The sequence below is a fragment of the Protopterus annectens genome, chromosome 4.part0 (genome assembly GCF_019279795.1).
Source record: "Protopterus annectens isolate FY-2018-M chromosome 4.part0, PAN1.0, whole genome shotgun sequence".
Lineage (NCBI taxonomy): Eukaryota > Metazoa > Chordata > Ceratodontiformes > Protopteridae > Protopterus > Protopterus annectens.
The window spans coordinates 613,383,139-613,405,011 of record NC_056733.1 but is presented as its reverse complement, the minus strand read 5'-3'; the positions used below and the strand labels follow the sequence as shown (position 1 = coordinate 613,405,011).

The 21,873-nt window shown below is 39.8% G+C and overlaps 1 protein-coding gene across 1 annotated transcript in view; it reads right to left on the bottom strand.

The window, feature by feature from the left end:
* EIF2B1 (eukaryotic translation initiation factor 2B subunit alpha) overlaps positions 1–21,873 on the bottom strand; it is a 222,402-nt gene that overhangs the window by 117,645 nt on the left and 82,884 nt on the right. The window contains exon 7 of the mRNA XM_044068553.1: positions 3,537–3,612. Within this exon, the coding sequence (XP_043924488.1) occupies positions 3,537–3,612 (76 nt within the window). The remainder of the gene's footprint in view (positions 1–3,536; positions 3,613–21,873) is intronic.

The window sequence follows — 21,873 nt, the reverse complement described above, 5'->3', positions numbered from 1 at the left end:
CTGTTGTAATATCAACATTTTGAATTTCGGAACATCCAGGTAAGTGTTTAGAGATGAAAGATCCAGAATGGGCCTCCAGGCTTTGTCCTTTCTGGGTACCAGAAAGAGTCTCGAGTAAAATCCTTGTCCTTGCTCCTGTGATGGTACCTTTTGAATAGCTCTCATATCCATGAGTGCTGTAATTTGTTTTTGAGTCTCTGCCCATTGATTTGGTGGCAGATTTGGCATTCCTTTTAACCTTGGCAGAGTGTGAAAGTGGAGCCTGTAACCTTGAAATACAATGTTGAGAACCCATTTGTCTTTGGTGATCATTTGCCAATTGTGGTAGAAGAGTGCCAGTTTTCCTCCCAAGGAGGCTGCCAAGAAGGACTTGTTTGGCAGCTGTAGTGGGAAGTCATTGGAGCTGCTTTTTATATGGTTGGGGCCTGTCTTCCCCTTCTTTCTGGCCTGATGCAACCTATTGTCGAGGCCTGTAAGGACCTTATGTTTGACCTCTACCTCTTGGACATCTGTATCTTCCCCTTTGAGGTCTGTCTGTAATTGGAAAGGACCAATTCTTAGTTGGCCAGTTTCTGCTAAATCTAGGAGGCTGAACCTGTAAGAAATCCTTCACCATTTGCATAGATTTTGTCTTATCCTCCATTTTCTTTAATACCTCTTCTGCCTTAACTCCAAATAACACATCCTGCTGCAAAGGTGCATCCAATAATTTTGCTTTAACATGATCTGGTAACGTATGTTCTTCTAACCATGCATGTCTTCTAATGACAGAGCCTGTAACTGCTGCTCTGTAGGAGACCTCTAGAGAATCAAAACCACATTGCAAAGTATGCTTTCCCACTTGTTCAGCTGCATGCAATAAATCCTGCATTTCTTTAAAATTAGGAGGATCTGATTCTGGAAACATTTTTTGTTTTAACTGAGACAGTAAAAATTGCTGATATTTTAGCATGTGAAACTGGCAATTTAAGGTTCTCATTGCTAAAGTTGCAGACGTATATACTTTATTTCCCCATCTGTCTAATGCTCTGGAATCTCTGTCAGAGGGAACTGGATTCTTGGCTGATGAGGCCTTAACTCCTTTGGGTCCCTGAGAAATAGTTTCAGGGTCAGCTACAGGGCTTTTATACAGAAATTTATGTGAGTCAGGGATTCAGTAGTATCTGTCAGGTTTAACAGGGGCTGGAGGTAAGGAATCAGGATTTAAGCTGGATTCAGTATACACATCATCCACAATATCTAACACTGGCGGAATAGCAAGGGGTCTGTGTTGAGGTAATAAAAGGAAGTCTCTGAGCCTTTTCTTGGATTCTGAGTAGCCCTGCCCTGCCCAGTGGAAATGCTCCTTCATGGTATGTAGGGTTTCCCCAAAGGAATAGTCTTCAGGCGGTGAGGCTGATGGCATAGATTCCTCAGCATCAGAATCCTCATAAGGGGGTAAAGAGTATCCTAGGTCTGAGGATGAATCAGAAGAGATGGACACCTGGTCGGATGAGTCATAGTCTGCATCCTGTCTAGGCCTTATATCAGGAGGGGGATGGGACTCCATGATCAGAATGATTAGGTCTTCGGTCATTTTGAGCATTTGTTTCTTAGGCGTGGAGGCCTGTCCTGGAGAATGCTGCATTTGTTTCTTTGATTTTAAAGGAGGCTTAGACTTAGCTGAGGGTTTAATGCTTAATTGAGTAGGTCTGAAGACACCCTCTGTAGCTGTGGGTTGCTCAGCTACTCCGGATCCCTCTGAAAGGTTAGTCTCAGTAGGCTGAAGAACTAGTGCATCCGAAGGCCCAGCCATCTCCACGTGGGAGTCAGAGGCGGCTTGTGGTTCAACAGAAGCGGTCGTCAGGGGCTGCGAAGGTGCCTCGCTGAAAGCCGGATAACCGGCAACTGGCCTAGAAGAGGATTCATCGTCAGTTTTGGGCCTCGGATGCCTATCCTTGTCTTTGCGCTTTTTGTGTATTCCAGTCATCGGAAGTTCCGACAGCATGGTATAATTTAATTTTCTACCAAAATAATGTCAAGGAAAATCAAACCGACGTTTAATAGTGAGCTTTTTAAACCTAGCACAAAACCGACAACCAGTGATGTTGTGGTCAGGGCCTAGGCATGGAATACAATAGGAATGGAAATCCTTATGAGGTATTTGCTTCCCACAAGAAATACAGTTATTAACTTTTACTGACATCAGTCTGAGGCAAGAAAATGTTTCCCCAATGGGGTACTTAGCTTTGTAGAACACTTCGGTTCTGGATTCTGAACTCCCTACACTATGGAACAGAATCCCAGTCCATGTGAGGCAGAGCCCCTCACTGACTCTGTTCAAGAGAAATCTTGACGAGTGGATGGGAGATCGTAGGTTTATCCCGGGAATCATCTCTGTGTCACTGCTGGACAGAGGCACAGCAAACTAATGGGTATAGTATTCTCATCCTAAGGGGTGGTGAAAGCCACACACACTCTGGCTAGGCTTATAAATGCCCTAGGGCAGATAGCCTAGTATGAACCTATGATATGATTCGGAATGAAAATCTCAGGAGACGGCCGACCGGCACTTGTGAACTGCTTTTGCTTCGGGCACCACGCGGCAAGAAAGACTGAAGAAAATGGCATCGGCTGCATCTTATATACCCCTGTCGCACTGACGTCAGGGAGGAGGTGACAGCAGCCGACGTCGGACCAAGACTTTGGAACTCAGGCCGACTGGGGAACCGCCTGATGGCAGGATAACCCAAGTGTAATGACTGCAGCAGTGTAACACGATGAACATCTGTAAGTATACTCACTTTTTACAAGTGCCTTTTTATGTACTGTAGATCCTTATGGTCCAGGTAGTGAATGAAAATGGTCCTGGACCTGTCAGCTATCCTGGTTAAACTAGAAATAAAGCCATGGGAGGCTCACAGACAGAAAGCATACTAAGCATTTACATCTCTGTGGAAAACTCTGTGTCTCGTGCACGTATAGTAATCTTTTCTAGTGTGGACATAACCACAAACTCAATCAGTGTCCAACTCTATTTCACAATAACAGTGCACAAGAAAAACAGCAAAATTGGTTCCCAGTGAGAAACCTATACACCAGCTCAGGAAAGTGCAGGACAAACCATCAGACTGACGACACTAATGAGGGCATTACAAATTGTAATGTTGCAAGAAAGAAAGACAGTGATGGCACAGCCTGATGCTACCTTTGTATTAGAAGCATCCTGACATCAGAAAGGGAGCTGATATCAGCTCAGCTGGGGAAGGCCACAAAGCTTTGGAAGTTAGGCTGGATGTTAGGCCTTCTGCAGCAGAAGTCCAAATAGTGAAACTACTGCAACAGTGATCCATATGAAGAACACATGGATGCTACAGAAGACTAAAGGGAAAATTAAAAAAAAAAAAAAAAAAAAAATCTATACAGCATCTACAAGCAGAAGCATCAGAAATGGTACAAAAAAACAGGTGTGTACAGGTCTGTGAAAGCGCCACATTTGAAAGGATATAATCTAACGGCAGAAATGTCTTACTTTTTATATCTGCATTGAACATTACCTTGTTAATAATCCCACCGCTCTCCACCACACCTTCTGCACCCACTATCACCAGGTCTACACGTTCCATCATATAACTGAAAAAAAAAACAGTGAATGTTTATATTTTTATTATCAAGCTGCTTCTTAAAGCATAACATGAAGTGTTGAAAGATATCTACCAGCAAATTTCAAGTTCTTTTTTGCAGATAGCTTTTATTTTCCTTTAATCCAAATCTTATATTTTCCTTTAATCCAAATCTTACAGTGCCAGACATAAAGGAAACAATTAAAACAATTATTTATCTGTTTCCTGCCTGTACCCAATTCTGTTGCCCCCCTCTGTACAACATGTTGGCTTTCCATGAAGTTTCAAATTATTCTCTTTTGGAATCTGTCAGCACATCTAATGCATCATGATGCCCATGTCAACAAGCTCTTGTAATTGAGTTATTATTCATATGTGAGAGAACATAGGCCTGACTGAAAGCAAACTTGACAACTGTACACGAATAGAAGGATTTCATGTGACTAATACAAAGGCTTTACAGAAGCAATCAATTTGGCTATTATTTAACATCTGAAACAAGAAAACAACCATAATTATCTTGTTTAAATACTTGCAACTAAAAATATTGGGGAGGGGAATCAACTGAATGATTTTTAAGATGGTTTCTGGAGTCAGTCAGAAGAAACAGTAATTCAGGATACTGCTGTTCTAAATGAGAAAAGACAGTAAACATTACTGGTACACAGGCAACATGGTTGTAAGAATCAGCTTCAACTGAAAAGCAATATCATTAGTTGTGAGATGCCACTCTACCATGCCATGTTAGGGTAGGATCTAAAACACTAACTGCTAAGAGTGAAGAAAGGAGATTTTCACTGTATAGAAGCTTAAGACATTCATCAAAATCATTTTTATGTTGGATTTTTCCTGTTCACAGTTCTTTTATATACATCATATATACACTCTAGAGCATTATGGCAGACTACAGTGCGACTCCTTTTAACCTAGTGACACAAAAAAATGAGACAAGCAGTAATGCTAACACCAGCAGTGAAACCAGTGGCTATGAATAATTAAAGTCTTTTGTTTTGACAGCCTGTACAGTAATACAGAAAACAAAAACTTTGCAGTATAGCCTCCCTAGTCCTGAAAACGATGAAGTGAATACTGGGGAAAGAATGAATGTACACTACAGTCAAAGTTCAAAACGTGTATCACAGGAATATATAATTAAATATTTCTAGGATATATTTATTGCATTTTCTCAAATCGGAAACATTTTTACTTCAAATTCAAAATGTGGTAACCACCAATGTTTTTAAGTCTGAGATGAAAATCTTAATTCATATGACTTCTACATACTGTTGGACATTTTAAATCAAAACCAGCAAATTATATAGCAGTTGAGTGCAGAGAAGTACAACTGTGAGCTATTATTGAGCTTTATCCTGCAGTCTAGGTTCAATTCCCCCATATACCATTTACCTAATGTGCAATTCTGGGTTCTATATTGAAACATTGAAAGACTAAAAGCTTGAAACTTACAAGACAGAGTCCAAATGCTCAAATCATGTAAACTTGAAAATACACACAAAACACCTGACATTTGCAGGGGGCAAGCCCCCCCCCCCCTGCATCTCCCATGTGAGGGGCTGCTCCCCCCACACCCCCTTCTATTATATACTATAACTCTGAGATTGCATCACAGTAGGGAAAATATCAATACCCCAATCCCCACTGTGATGCAATCTCTTACATTTCAGATTTTAGCAAAAAGAAACACTACTCTGTTTGTTTCTGTAGGTTTGCACTTACAAGATTCAAACATTTGGGCTGGATACTGTATGTTCTGAGCTTCTGTAATTTTGAGATTCTAAGGGTGAACCACAATTCTGAGCAATTTACTTGATTGCTCCTGGGTCACCACTTATTTTCCTGGTTAATAAAATAAAAACAAACTAAACAATACATATGCAGTGCCCACAGCTACCCAGTAGTGTCCTTACATGCTGAATTGGGAGCCAAAACTTTCAGTAAGATATCACTCTGGTTCATATCCATTTGTTGCTTTTAGTGTTCTAAAACATGCTATCAAAATGTGCAGCCAGTACATGTATCAGTCTAGAGAACTGTAACTATTATCACCGAAGAGAGACACCAACAGTCAAGAAAAGAAAAAGGTCTGAATTAGAGTGCACAGATCAATAAACTGCATCTATGCTTCCTAGAAATGTTATGTAACAAACATTAGGAAAAAAAAAAAATTATCATAGGTTCATAGGTAGGTACTAGGCTATCTGCCCGAAGGCATTTATAAGCCTAGCCAGAAAGTATTGGCTTACACCACCCCCTTACATTAGTTCCCTGTGCCTCTGTCCAGCACAGCCACTGAAGTGATCCCTGGGGTAAACTTTCTGTTTCCCATCCACTCGTCAAGGTTCCTCTTGAAGAGTGTTAGCGAGGAGCTCTGCGTAATGTAGACTGGAATCTTGTTCCAAAGCATGGGAAGTCTCTGGGACAGGAATCTATTCCTCCAGCACGTCCTATTTATTGTTGTGGTGAGGTTTAGATCCCTAGAGCGTGTGGCCCGAAGGGATGTGGTTTTCTTTAGGTGGAGCATGTCCATCAATTCTGGGTTGGACATGGCCCTGTATGTCAGACAGAGATCACCTCTGAGTAGGTGGTATGCAACCAGGTTCAGCTGGAGTTTCTTCAGTCGAGCTGCATAGGGCATCTGTTTGAGGCCAGTGATCCTCTTAGTGAGGTACTTCTATGGTCTTTCCACCTGTTGCAGGTGTCTTGTAAGGTACATCCCAAACGGGGCATTGTACTCTACGATGGGTCTGATGAGTGATGAGTAGAGGGGCACAGTGACCTCTTTTGATCATGATGCGAACCCTTTTGTGATTAGGTGGGCCACATAGAAGGATTTTCTAACCACTTTGGCAATGTTATTATCAAAGGAGAGATTACTATCTACTTGGGTCCCCAGATCCCTTATTATGTCTTCCATATTTAGGGGACTACCACCTATGTGGTAATTTGTGGGTACTTTGTTTTTTCCAAAGGAGATGACTATGCATCTTTTGGCATTTAGCTTGAGGCCATTATTTTGACACCAGGTATCCGTCTCAGTGAGACCCTTTTGGAGGATGTCTATGTCAGCCAGAGAGTCAATTATAGCCCCTAGTTTGCAGTCGTCTGCGAACTTGGTCAGCCATAGTCCTCCTGTGCTTGCCTGTACCTCTGAGAAGCATATGCCGAACAGGAGGGGTCCTAGGACTGAGCCCTGGGAGATGCCACTTGCAACCAGTTTAGTGTCAGAGCTAACTCCTGCAACTCATGAGGGAACCATGTGGGTTCTGTCTGTGAGCCAGTTGGCAACCCATCTTGTGACGCAGGGGTTTATGTTCAGGCTGGTGAGCTTGTCTATAATACCAGAATGGGGAATGGTGTTGAAGGCCTTTGCGAGGTCTAGGTAGGCTGTGTGTACCACCTTTCCCTTGTCTATAGCCTTGGTAACTGTCTCAAAGAAGTCCACCAGGTTCAGGAGGCATGATCTGCCCTTAAAGCCGAACTGTGTAGGGTCCAGTGTTTGGAGGTTCCCAATGTCTCTGTTAATGAGTTCCATAATAATGCACTCCACAGCCTTGCAGACCAAGCTAGTCAGGCTTATACGGCGATAGTTCCCAGGGTCTGTTGTGGCTCCACCTTTGTGGAGCGGAACAACTGTTGCTGTGCGCCACTCTATGAGTACGTAGCCCGTGGAGAGGCTGAGTTTGAACAGTGTGTTTAGGTGAGAGGTTAGTTTGTTTTTGAGCTCGTGTAGGACGCAGCCTGGGACACTGTCTGGTCCCATTGATGCTGTGTTTTTGGGTTTGGAGAGGGCTGTTTTAACCTGAGTGTCTGTGATTTGAGGGGATCAACTAAACTTTAGCTGAAGCGAAAAGACAACAAGACAGATGAAGCTGATCGTACAGATGTTACGTGATTTTATTTTTTTTTAATCAAAAACCTGCTATTTGTTTTTGAAAATGGAACTACCCAGCCAGCTTGGAATCATTTCAATTTCAATATCCCCAGTTGCTGCAACTGACACCAACATGCATGAATAAAGAAAGTGGTTTGTAAACACAGGTGGAAGCAATGCCTGATGGTGAAGAAGCTTGGGAGGGGGGGGTGTTGACAGTATTAATTTCCACTCATGAATTATGGAGCTGAAAATCCCTAGACTTTAACCATCACCACATGGAAGTGTGAGTGAATCACAAGCAGCTTATCCACATGGTTCATGCGACAACAACGAAGCTAAAGCAGTATGCTTTCTGGAAGCAAAGAAAGTAAAATGACTCTTACAGTGACTGAAGAAGGCACATACTGCATAAATAAGCAAGCACTCACTTTCTTCCAACAGAAAATGAAGTTACATTTTTGATCAGCTGGGTGGGGCAGCCAGTACAGACTAAGAGATGTCAATACCAGTTACAGAGTTGGGTAGCTTAAAAGGCGAAAACAGTATGTGAAATAAACCTACTAAATCATTCTATCCAGTTTATAAATTCAGTCTCAAAAATAAATGAAATATTTTTATATGGATTTATTTTAAATATCTTTATTAGCTCATTACATTTTAAGATGCAATACAAGTTTGCAAACATTAAGAGAAATCAAAATGTAAAACAGTTTCCATTACTGCTGTCATGCAGTATACATTTCCTTTTTAATTTTCATTCACTCCAGAATTACATAAACTGCTCAATTCCTCCCTTCCTTTAAACTTCATTCCTCCTGAGGAGCATTAGTCTGGATGTATTGTTCCCAAAAATTACATTTTTTTATGAACTTCATTTTCTAAAGATCCCAACTCCAGTTCTTTTATCTCTTATAATACTCAAAGACTCCCATTACTGCTGATTTACTTACACAACCGTACTATCTAAAGTTGCCACGACAGCAGATGTTCGAATGATCACTGCTGTGGTAGACTAAGATATATGGGTAGATGGGTAGATTATCAAAGCTTAAAACAATTGGGAGGTGGAAAGAGAAGGATCCTACCAAAGTCTGACCTGGACCTAGAGAAGGAAACTAGCTTGCTCTGCTTTGTAAAAGTAAGCATAGAGGACCAAGGTGCTGCTTCTAGAATACTTATAGAATCCAACCCTTTCCAAAAGTACAGAGATAAAGCCATGACACTGGTACAACATGCCCTGACCTTGCCTGAGGAACAATTTATTGTTGTGGGAATAAAACAGTAATAACCCAAGACAGCCATTTGGAAACAGTCTGCTTTGACAGGTTGTCCTTTCTTGCTACCTTCACAAGAAACGAACAACTAACTGATCAATAGTTCTGAAAGATTTTGTTCCGTCAAGATAGCACTCTGTGGACATCCAGGGTATAAAGCATCTCTTCTTCCTTATTTTGAAGTTCAAGAAAGAACAAACTTGAAATGGATAATTTGGCTTAAAGTAAACTTGGATACCACTTGAGGCAGAAAAGGAGGATTAGTTCTCTAGGAAACCCTGCCTCTGTGGAAATCACAAGATTGATCCAACATAAGACGATACTCTTCTTGCAGCATTCAGAGCAACCAGTAAAACTGTCTTCCATGTTAAGAACCTTAAGTCAGTTAGTCTTGGACGAAACTAAAGTGGGCAGGGTACAGTGTCTGTAGGATTCCTGTGTCATTGTTTATCGGATCCATGCACAAGTTCCTTCAAATTATCTATAGTATGATCCCAGTTATTCTCCTTAGGAGTAATATAGAATTATCAACCATGGGATGGGAAAGGCCAATTTCTAACCAAATGGCACAGATTAATTTGAGCCCAAAATGGGAAATTGGGTACGCATAAAATGGCCCTCAATGGCAGCTAGACTAGCACTTCCCAATGAACCTATGAGAAACATAAATGTAAGCTCACCGACCTTACTGTTTAAAGGTAAACAGAACACACTGAGAAGACATGAAAAGTAGTGTTGGAACTGGAGAGATCTTTCACTCCCTCTCATCTTACACTTACCCTGCTATGGTCATTTCGTATCTACACTACATACACAGATATAACATTACAGTACTATGTGAATGTTGCTTAGTTATTCATTGCAATAAGATAATTGTACCTCACTGAAAATGAACCCAAAGTACCAATAGAATACTCACTCTACAAACTGAGCTGCGCAAATGTATTTTTTTCTAACAAGTGCAAGGAGTTTCTTTTGCCTTTCCATGAAGCATGATACTTCAGTGAAGACTGAGAAACTCTAGAATACAGCGTTTCTTATACATCTTTGAGCAGTTAGCTCTGCTAATACATCTCAAAATCTCAATAGAAAAATCAAGTAAATGTAAGAAAAAAATAAATAAATATGAGGCTACAATGGCCCGAATGCAGGGACAGATTTGAGTCCCTGAGGATTATGTTTTATTTGTGTTATGTTTTATGTATTACTGCTTGGTATACATTTCAATGTTATACACATGTGTGTGTGTATCTGTGAACGTATGTAAGTCTTTATCTTGCTCTGCAGAATCAGAGAAACACAGACAGACACACACACACACACACACACACACACATACACACACACACACACACACACACACACACACACACACACACACACACACAATACTTTGAAGTAATGGCAGTACTATAGAATACTAGCTAATAAACTGAATACTATATGATGGCTAAAATGGGGTTGATGGCCATTATTCATGATTCATCTAACTATGCCAAAACTACCTTATCCACCATGACACTCGCCTGTTTAATATCTGCCTAATCCATTACTTTATGTCATTTCATGAAATTAAAAAGCCATTGACAAACCCATTTGAAAAGTGTAACAGCCATGCCAGCTATATAGTTTCAACCTAACCTTAGCAAAATATTTCACAAGTTGATCTGTATCGAGCTCAGAGTCTTTGAGGCACAAAAAATCCTTTGTCTACAACATGGATTCTGGTCTAGTAGATGTACTTTCACGGGTAACAATATCAATAGGAGCTATGAAAAAATAACAGGATCCTTCTTTGCAGGCCCAAGTAAAGCCTTTGACCCAGCAGCCCAAAGACTAATGAAATCTGTACTCTGCTGGAGTTTACCTAACAAGTCACATGATTTGAATCATTCGCATCAAACAAACTATTTACAGTGCAGCTCATAATTTAGGCTATTAGTTTGTCAGCTATGTAATCCCCTTTTGGTAATTCTACTGCTTTTTTGTGTCTACCAATATTTCTGGCTTATAACTGTAAAGTTAAGTAAAATGCATACCTACCCTACAGCTGGGAAGCCTTTGATGTTTGTACTGGTATGTCTTAGACATCTCAGCATAACATAACTGTGCAAGTGACAAAAGTGGTACGGCAGACAGAGGCATGCCAAATAGACCTACTAGAGAAATTAAGTCATAGTATGTTTCCCAAAGTACTGCAACTTCAGAGAAAGATAGGCAGACTGAAGGTAGCATTACAGGATGTCTTCAATAGAACAATCACTGATTTGGTTCTCAACAGCAAATCTAGCCTACATTTCCAAGCAACACACAACGCACACTAGCAAAAAGGATGTCCAGTTGCGTTCTAACAGATATTTACCTGCTGGATATGAACCATGTCTATGTCAGCCATGAATACACAAAGAATAAAGCTTGGTCTCCTCTATTCACAAGCTAAACACATACAGCTGCTCTGCAGTGCAAATTCCACATTCTTTAACACACAGATGCAGAAATTCCACATTCTTTAACACACAGATGCAGATCAAAGCTCCGGCTGTTCAATTCACCACTGTACAAGACACGTTTCTGGAGTTTTTCAAAACTTGGTTTCAGGCCCTCTTCCCTTTTATGTTAGCAACTTGCCTGAAAATCACCTTCAGTTCACTCTTTATGCTAACAGCTTGCTCTCCTTCAGTCTCCTCCTTATTTACTAACTATTCATAACTTATAGAATGTCAGTCAAAGTCCATCAAATCTCAGCAATAGGCATTTTTATATATAATTGTATGTGTGTGTGTGTGTGTGTGTGTGTGTGTGTGTGTGTGTGTGTATACGCGCGCTATAGCATCTGGGGTACTGAATGCGGTTGACAATGTAAATAAATGTATTTTTACATAAAAAGCACTGCTAATTCCATTGTGTGATGTAAAAAGTATGTAACTAGGCAGACTGAGGGTACTTATTTATACCTTACTCTTCCTTCACTCACTTCTTAACTTCAATCAATTTCTGTCCCCTGAATCTCTATCGAAATTTGCTATAACCTTGTTTTTTTTTTCTCACTTCATACTGCAATTCATATTTGTATTACAATAACTTAGCTTTAATTTCTCTAAACTGGCTAACATTTCTCTAAATATTAAATCATTGTCACGTACATTGTATCTACTTTTAGCTAATGTTGACACATTAAGTCTAATTTGGTACAATTATCTCAGCTGTTAGTGTTTTTGCATTATTTTTGAAGACTATTGTCTTTAAAATATTTTTGTAATACTTTGGGGCTTTTCCGCCCGGGCATCCACTGACAATGGGCACCTACCCAGTCGGACGTGAGGACTTGTGACCAGGAAAGAAGACTGTCGCCAGCTGCATAAAGTGAGAGGCTGTGTAACTGTGGGCCTGAAGTGGGATTCTGTTATGAACCACACTGTGGTTGGATCCTACAAGCTGTGCCAGAAGTTTGACTTATATTTGGGCTTTTTGTCTGAATGGTTGAGAAATCCTTGCAATAATTTTTTTTTTGTGAGAATATAAATTTTTTTCAACATGTGATTTGCAATCTAGAATAAAGAAACTTGCTAGCTGAATAAAATATGTATTTTCAGTTACTTTATCATCCAGTGTAGTCTAAATACAGGACACATCTATGTATGTATGTATGTATGTATGTATGTGTGTGTGTAAAACAGTGTAGCAAGCCCTTGCACTAGAATGTTAAAATGTTGCTAAACTGAACTGACAGTGTAAATACTGATATAAATAATAAATAGAGAGTATTTTGTACATAGTATAAATCTCATGGTTTATTTAAGACAGACACATTTTGTATTAGCTAGACTGCACTTTAAAATTGGATGGTGCAGTGGTGCAGCCGTAGCATTGTGGCCTCACAGCAAGAGGTTCTCCGGTTCGATTCTCGGCTGGAGTGCCTTCTGTGTGGAATCTGCATGTCCTCCCTGCATTCCTGTGGGTTTCCTCACATGTTCAGAGACATATATCTGGAGTGTTTCTCCTCAGGCCTCCGCTGAAAATTGGCTTCATTTCAAGTCGGACTTTCCAAGTTAACAAATGTTAAATAAATAGTGTATAAAAGGAGGGCTACTGACCTGTTAATCACAGGATTTTGCCTCTAAATGCAGGCAAGTTTATACCTGAAATAGTGGTTCCACGGACTGCTGTGACAAAGGAGAAGACATTCCTGAATAGTCTGAAGAAGTACAGACATCTTCTCTTAGGAACTTAAACAAGGAGGAAGCCGGTTAAAAGCACACATGGACTGTGTTAAAATTGGTATGAGAGACTCATTTTTCCTTTTCTTTGTGGCACTAAGAAAGGCACTTTATATTGTTCTGGTGCTTTAGTATATACTATTTTCATTAAAGATTCTTTATTTAATGTACAAGTGGTCTCTGCTGCAGTATTTTATAATCGTGCAAGCGCGCATTTTTGTGTGTGTGTGTGTGTGTGTGTGTGTGTGTGTGTGTGTGTGTGTGTGTGTGTGTGTGTGTGTGTGTGTGTGTGTATGCTTGTGTCTGCATCTTTCTGTCTAGCCATCAGACAAATGGTGTGGTAGAATTATGGCTGCATGAAAATGACTGCATATGTATTTGTAATCCTCTATGGTCAGCACATACAAATAAATGAAAATAATCTAATTGTTAGTGTATACGTTCTTGCAGTGCAGATTCTTTTACCATAGACAGCTCGCTAGTCTGAAGAGGCATAATACCATACTGCTGTTTACAGCAGTTACCACTGCCAGCCTGCCACTGACGCAAAAAACTGCTTTTGTTTTCCTATATAAAATTTAAATAACACTGCAAAGCTGCTCACCCATTAGCAGTATGACCTGTGCTTTATATCACAACTCTACTGTCTGACACTGTGCATCTGCGAGCCTTCCAAGTCACCTGAATAAAGGGAAATACTCATGGTGGTAGGTACTGCTTTATTTGTTTACTAATTATTTTTTAATTACACAGTAAAAGGTTGCCTATAATGTCAGTGACTTTCAGCACACAAGGCAACTAACTGAGTTAGCAATGCTAAATTTAGCAGCATCTTTAAAACGGATAGACAGCATGGACAGGATACTGGCTGGCCACCAGCCATTAGCCCCCCTTTTATTAATTCATCACTGGGTACAACCCCTTCACCAGCAATGGAATTCACAATCCTTTGCAGCAACCTAACAGTTGCAGAAGAATAAGTAAGTACTTAAATGATGAAAACATGTAATCTCAGATAAATGTCACCAACTGAAAAGCATCTGCCATCACCAAATGGATCAAACCAAAAATGAAAACCAATAGAAAAGTAAAGCCCGCAACTGATACAATTCCTGATATTTTAGCAGGGATGGTCATACAGTGTAAGTTATGTGAATCTAAATAAAGCCACAATAGGCAAGCACACCTATCTCACAACTGAGTGGGAAAATAAGAATGAAATCTACCAAGCCAATCCTCTTACACCCAAAAGCAAGTCCTTGATGAAAAGTGATCACATTACCCTGTGGTTTCACAAACTGCCTGCATCCCCAGATCGATTCCAAAAGATAAACAACTTTTGAGCACACATCTGGTGTTAAAAGAATGTGATGAAAGTGAAATGAATGGCATTTTCTTTCCCCTGATGAGTGGCGCCCAGCAGCAGCAATGCCCCTATAAGGGGGGGGGGGGGCTTACAAATGACCTAGGTAATTTGGTAATTACAAACCTGTCAACCTTACAAGCCTCATCTGCAAAGCCATGGAATGTACTATAACTATCTTCATAAACTGTGATATCAAGAATCTCATTACATTTGACCTCAATAGTTTGGTTTTGAGAAGGGTAGAGCCTGTCTGTGTAATCTGGTAAATTTCTTTAAAAGGGTTATGGAGGCTGTAGATGGTGGCATTGCAGTTCAAGCAGCATACCTTGATTTGGCCAATGCCGTCAATACAATTCCACATGCTGATATCATAAAAAAGCTACATTCTTTAAACTGACCCCTGTGTAGGAAGATGGATAGCAAACATAGACCATAAGAGTTGGAGGTGCTGCAGCATATGAAAGTGACCAGTAGTGTTTCTCATGTCTAGGTTGTGTGATTTCTCCTTTTTGGCATTTACTTTTCAGATCTTCAGAGATCCAAGACCCCTGGCTAGTACAGTTTGCAAACAATTGTAAACTGGGGGTCAAGTATCCCTGTGACATTCATAGCCTCCAGAAAGAACCCTTCCTAGTAAACTCTTGGTGTGTTAAAACAGACTCAAACAAAATGCTAAAAAGTGTAGTATCAACACACTTTGTAGACAGTCCCTTTCCTCATCATACTGTCTAGACAACACACCTCTACAAAAATGAAAACGTAGTTAGGAAACTAGGCATTTGGGTTGATGGTTCCCTCTCTTTTGACCATCATGTAGCAACAGTTGTCCACCTAACTGCCAAAGGAATATCATTAAGCTCTAAAGAGATAATCATCCGATTACATTTAGCAGTGATTAAGCCAGTTATCAGGTACACTGCCCCTTTTAGGATGTATCTCACTAAACATATACTCAGTACTAATCAAGCCAGTTATTAGGTACATCGCCCCCTTTGGGAAGTACCTCATTAAGCACACAAAACAATTGGAAAGAACCCAAAGATTATTACCCAAAAAAAAAAAAAAAATCACAGGTCTACAGTCCCTGAGCTACCAAGCTAAGCTGGAAATTCTATCCCTTTTATTCAGTGTTTTACAGATTTTTCAGGAGAGATCTTGGTCTTGCTTCCCGCACCACCCCACCATTAGAAATCTGATTTTTGCATAAGTCCAACAGCTCCACCAATACTAGAACCAGTGACCTAAACCTTTGCCAAAAGATTAAAAACACAATGGCAGGACAAGTTTATAACCCAGTGCCTTCCAAACCTCTGGTGTAAACTTCCTTGCATTTTAAGAGGTACAGCTTGCTATCTTCTTCTAAATATGAACTAGATGACTGGATGAGTATCCATAAATTTACTCCAAGACTGACTGATATGGCCATCCTGGAGGAAGGAGGTGCGGTCTGGCAGAGGGTAGTGGTAAGGCAAGAATAGTCATGATATTCAGTAGCCTTGGAATACCTATGAAATCTATAAACAATGTGTTTCAACTTGTTGCAGTCCTATTCAAATGCGCAGACCCCACTCTCACCTAGTCTTCTCATTGTGATCATTTTACTGCTTGCCCTACCAAAAAATAACCACTTCTGATGTATGATCACACAAAGGTGAAAGAAACAACAGTCATAGTACAGGAGATTATATTCAGTTCTCTGATCATAAGAATAACACTTATAAGAATAAACAAATATTCAGCAATTACAACCAGTCAGAACATAAAATGATCTGAAACAGCTCACTGTAACATATTCAATTAAGAAAAAATAAATGAAGTAAAATATGTTTACAAAAGATGGAAAACTCCACCCACATATAAATAGCTGCCCATCCATAGCACAGATGAAATTGAGAACTTGCAAAATATACAAGATCAATGATCTCTCATATGTATGCACCATGTGCACTGGCAAGGTGGTGAACCATTCACGATTGTCATCATGCCATTGGCATTGACCATTATTTGGCAGCTAATATTGTAATGTACCTTTCAGTTAATGCTTCACTGCCCAGTGTAACCTAATGGTGCCTAGATATGCACTTGTGTAGTCTATGGCACGGATTGAGAGACAGTCCCTTTCCCTGTGCTAAATGGCTACCATGGATTGGTTAGTTAGGGCGACAGACAAAATAAAATTCACCAACATGGTAAAGCTGCATAACGGAACACCTCATTAGTGGCTCAGTACAGTGTTTGTGAACCAAACACTACTAGTACAATCAGGTCTGACAGCACAATCTCCTTATCAGCACAAGCACTGAGATAACACAGCTCCCCCACACTCAGACACACATTTAAACACCAACACAGACACATTCAAGCACTCACACAGTACTTCACACTGATGACACACTCACATACATACCTGTATGCCTTCTGCAACACTCACAGCCCCACACCTGCACAAACATACAGCTTCAAATACAGGAAGACATTGTATGCAACCACTACATAATCATCAGTTTCACTATTCAGCTGCAATATTTATACTATTTTGACTGTATACAGTCAGCTATGCAATACATTTATCACTTCCCAACTACTGCATAGCTTGAATGAAACTTTCTTTTAAACAATGATCTCTGGCTGACTAAGCTTGCTGATGACTGCAAGTTGGGTATGGTTCTCAAATCAGCAAAGGAAATAAATTCCCTTCAAGAGGAACTACTCCACAATAACACATTGTGTACTTAGAAATGGCTCAAACTAAATACTAAGAAACATATTATCATTTCCTTCAAAAAACATAAATTGCCACCACCTACTGCATCAATGACACCCTGCTTTCCAACGAGTCTGCCATCAGACACCTGGGCACCTTGGTGGATGGCTCCCTCTGCTTTGATCACAATGTAGTGATTGTAGTCAGGAAATCCTTTTGTATATCACAATTAATCATCAAGGTCATCTCTTCCAAATCCAAGGAAGTCATTGGTCCCCTCTACTCTGCCCTAGTTAGACCAGTCCTAAAACATAATTCACCCTATGGCATGCATCTCACTAGACATATAAAAAAACCTCAAAATACTGCTGAGGTTCCTAATAAAAAGAACATCAGCCCTCAAAAATCTCTCCCTGTACTTATGACTTTTGAGGGAAGACTTGTGCCTTGCTTTCTGTGCTTTCAGGGATCCCATTATCTGAGACCTTCTTTTTCTCAATGTGTCAAACAGTACAGCCAACACTAGATCTGAATCTACACCAGGGAACAAATAAGACTAAATGAAGAGACAGGTTCATCAAGCAGTGCCTCCACTTACTATAGAATAGATTATGATTGCAAGTCAAGCAGTACAAATTTCCTGTCTGCCTTCAAATATAGATTAGACAATTGGATGTATACCCTAAAATACACTCCATAACTTACTGGACTTGCTATCTTTGAAAAGGTTTGTAGAACCTATGGGTGGTTATTGGAAAGGCACACATGGTCTTTGGTTTAATAGCCTTGTATTTTCTATGGTTCAAGCAAATGTGCAAGCCAAATGACGAAGTCATTACATAAAACCAACTTATAGGAGCCACTGATCACTGCTTTCACAACTTGCCTGCAATTACTACATTGACTGCATACAGTCACAGTCTAGTCTAGTGTCCATTGTAGATAAACAAAATGGACTTCCTCCAATCCCATCCACATCCAAGTAAAGTGTACACTTCTGCAGACATCAGACTTATTTTATAAACAGGTAAAGAGTAGTTCTGATACAGGAGGAAAAACAGTGCACAGTTTATATCAGAAATCAACAGTAGACTAAAATAGTTAATATATATAGTGTTCAAGAAGGAAGTTGAAAGGGTAGAATTAATGTTCTAATACTGCAAGAAAAATCTAAAACTAGGGAATAAGTAACATATAAAGGGGCATATGTTAATAACAGGACAGTCTGATGATACAAGCAATGCATCTTTGGGTGGGAGTTACAAGAAAGAATTAATTCACCAGGAGGGTGGTTAATGTATAATGTGTTGATCTTAGACTAGCCGTGAATCTCATGTTTTGTATGAATACAGACTAGGGGCAGAAACCTGCATTCGAGACTCTACGGGACCTGAAGAAGCATAACTGTAACCCAAAACATTTTGTAAATAATGGATAGACGTCTGTATTTGTATGAAAAAAATGTTATTTATGCCAGTGAACCATTTAATCAAATAGGTTATCAGCAACAACTTTTAATATGAATGAAGACTGTATGACCTTGAAGTTGTTTTCATTGTTTTAGGGGTTCAAAAATCCCTGCATGTAATATTCATATTGGAGGAGCTTGCTTCTTCATTTAGAATTATTTTTTTACCTATTTCTCTATAGATAGATATATGTAGGATACTGGTTGCATATCTGAATAAATGGGACTGACTGTGTTTCACTAAAAAGCAAATTGTGGATGCAAACCTGGACAAGTTGATGGGAAATCAAAAATACATGCCAGGTTCACCTGGGTCTCTAATGGACAGAAGCAGCCTGTAAATCTTGCCCTAGCTTACATATAGCCCTTAAAACTAACTTCTAAGGCACATAAACTTGCAGGCTACATTTCAGATGTTTAGCCAGACTTATAAAGGCACCAGTGGTTGTTAGCCTAATATACAACTACGAACCTATGAACAGACTATATTAGCAGTGTCAGTAGCATGACAAGTAACATACTCTGCTTCAGTGCAGAAGGCCTGGGTTCTATTCCCACACCAGGTGGACGGATTACAGACACCGCAGAGTAGTATAGGGGGATGCTGCACTCCTGAATGTGTTGCCTTTTAGATGAGATGTTAAACTGAAGTCTATTTGAACAGGTGCTAACTCAGATGGATGCACAAAATTGCATGGTATCTACTGAAAACAGTAGTGGAAGCACCCTGATGCCCTAGCCACCTTTCCCCTAGTAGTATAAATACCATTTTGGGTCTCCCCTGAAAAGAGGCTACTAGCCCTGTGCGGATAAACTGGTCAACAAAAATCAAATACATTTGAGAAATGTCACATGGTCTCTCTTCTCAGTAATGTTAAAAATTCTTATGTAGAAGATGAACCATCAGATTTGTGTTGAAAATATTTCACCAAACCTGTTGAGCGAAAAGTGAGCAAAACCATGTTATAGCACAGCCTTCCAGGTTTACTCAAAAACGTACTTATCAGTTATTGCCTAGCCATCACCACGCATCTATTATGTATACCTCCTACAGACATGAGTGCACACATGCACACACAAGTACACTAAATGGGGAGGCAAAAATGTTGCTTGGAAATCATCTTTTTGTTTCTTAACCTCCTAGTGCTACAATACAATTGATTAGCAGTGGTAGGGTATTTGGGTAATAGACACACATTTGATGGAAAGTAAGCAAAGCAAATGTATGACTGTTTACAATCAAAAGGGTGATCAGACTTCATTCGAATTCCGTATGGCTGATCGCCCAATTCAACAATTTGAAATAACGGAAAAAAAAATGTTGAATGTACAATAGCGAATCTTAGTTGCATTCACTGTTGTGCATTTCAACATACTGAATGTAGATCGCACTATAGTGGGGATCGGAAATGTACCTTTTCCCTCACTGTAGTTGGATCGTGGAGTTTGTATATATAAATAGCAGTGTGTGTGTGTGCGTGTTGGGGGGGCAGACCCCCCCACATGGGGAGTGCAAGGGGGCTTGCCCCCCTACAAAAGCATTTTGTCACTGTTGACCGGAAGTGTAGTATTTTCGGTAAAGTCAACATTTCTGAGAAGTTGACTTTACCAAAATGCTGCATTCTACATTTAGTTTGTTCGTTCTTGTGATTTCTGATATTTTGATTCGGAAATCTGAACACTGGCACAATGTCAGTGTGAGGATATGATAGTAAACCTATATGACAGAGGGGGTGGTAAGAGAAAGTGGTCATCCCTAGAATGCAGTCTGAATAAAAAACAGATTCTTGTCCATAATCTGCTCTCTCATTTCAGACACAGCACGATGTTTGATTTAACAGTGGTTAGTAGTTTGTTAGCAAATTGTCACTTGCACAACATAAACATTAAAGAATAGGTTTTAGTCTACTTACTAGAATGTAAAAGTCCAATAATACCAATGTGTGCTGAATAAATGCTTCTCGAACCAAGAAATAAATCCAACAGGCAGAAGTAAGATGAAGCAACACCAGGCTATCATAAAACCAGCAACAGTTTATTCAGGAAACAGGCAAAGGCATAAACGTTTTCACAGTATTACAACCGCTTCATCAGATGCATAAAATCTATCTAATTCAATGCCCATTAAATAAAGTGAAAAAAATCACATGACATCCTAGTAAAACTCTTGAAGAGAGAACATTTAAACATATAAAGTACTAATAATGAACATGTATAAAAAAAGTGAATGTGTATAAAAGGTGTGGGGGTTGAAAGGGAGTTGATTAAAACTCCCTACTTATTTAAAAAGAGGACGTGCTTTCAACACTGGTTTCAATGGTACTTTATCATTAAATCCTGTCCATGTATCTGCTCTTAATCTAATAATCCATTTGCTTTCTAAACACTCTGCTTCATTTCTAATATCACCTCTCGTGAGGCTTTTCTGCACCATATCTATTACTTGAAACCTAAATACATGCTCTCGGGAAGTGTCTACTACATGTTTAGCTAATGCATTCCTAACCATAGTATTTCTTATATCATTCAGATGTTCTCCTACCCGTGGTGGTGGTGCTGCGGTAGCGTTGTCGCCTCACAGTAAGACGCTGTCTGGTTCGATTCTTAGATAGAGCGTCTTCTGCGTGGAGACATGCGTGAATGGGCGTACCTTCGTTGAAGGTTGTGCATCAGGCCTGGCAAGCCGGTACGTAAAAATCAACTGCCAATCATTAGCGGACCGGAGTTCCACTGTGACGACCCTTAACCGGGAAAAGCCGAGACACACAAATTCAGATGTTCTCTTATCCTTTCTTTCAGTCTTCTGTCCATTTTACCTACATAAAATTTACTGCAGGTTTTACACACTGCTAGGTAAACCACATGACTACTGTTACAAGTTGCCTCCACTGAAAATTTATAGACCTTGTTCTGGTCTGGGTGAAAAAATTCACTTGCTTGATCTATATAACTGCAAAAACTGCAGTTATAACAAGGTCTAGTATTATTTTTATAAGAATCATGTCACTGTTTCCTGCTATCATACCCCATAAGACACTTGGGGTAACATAGCAGCTGACTTAAAGATTTATTTTTCTTATAAACTATGCTGGGACATTCTCCTGTTATAGCTTTCAATTCTGTACTTGTGGTCATGGCAACCCAATGTTTTTAATAATGTCAACTACACCTTTAGTGTCCTTAGAATATGTTACTGGTACCCTGCACCTAAGCTCATCTACCTTATTCACACATGCAGGTGGATCTGAGGAAAAATATTTTATTTATTTATTTATTTATTTACATTTGTTGACCGGGAGTGTCTGACTGGACGTAGGTCCATTTTCAGCGGAGGCCCGGGGAGAAAA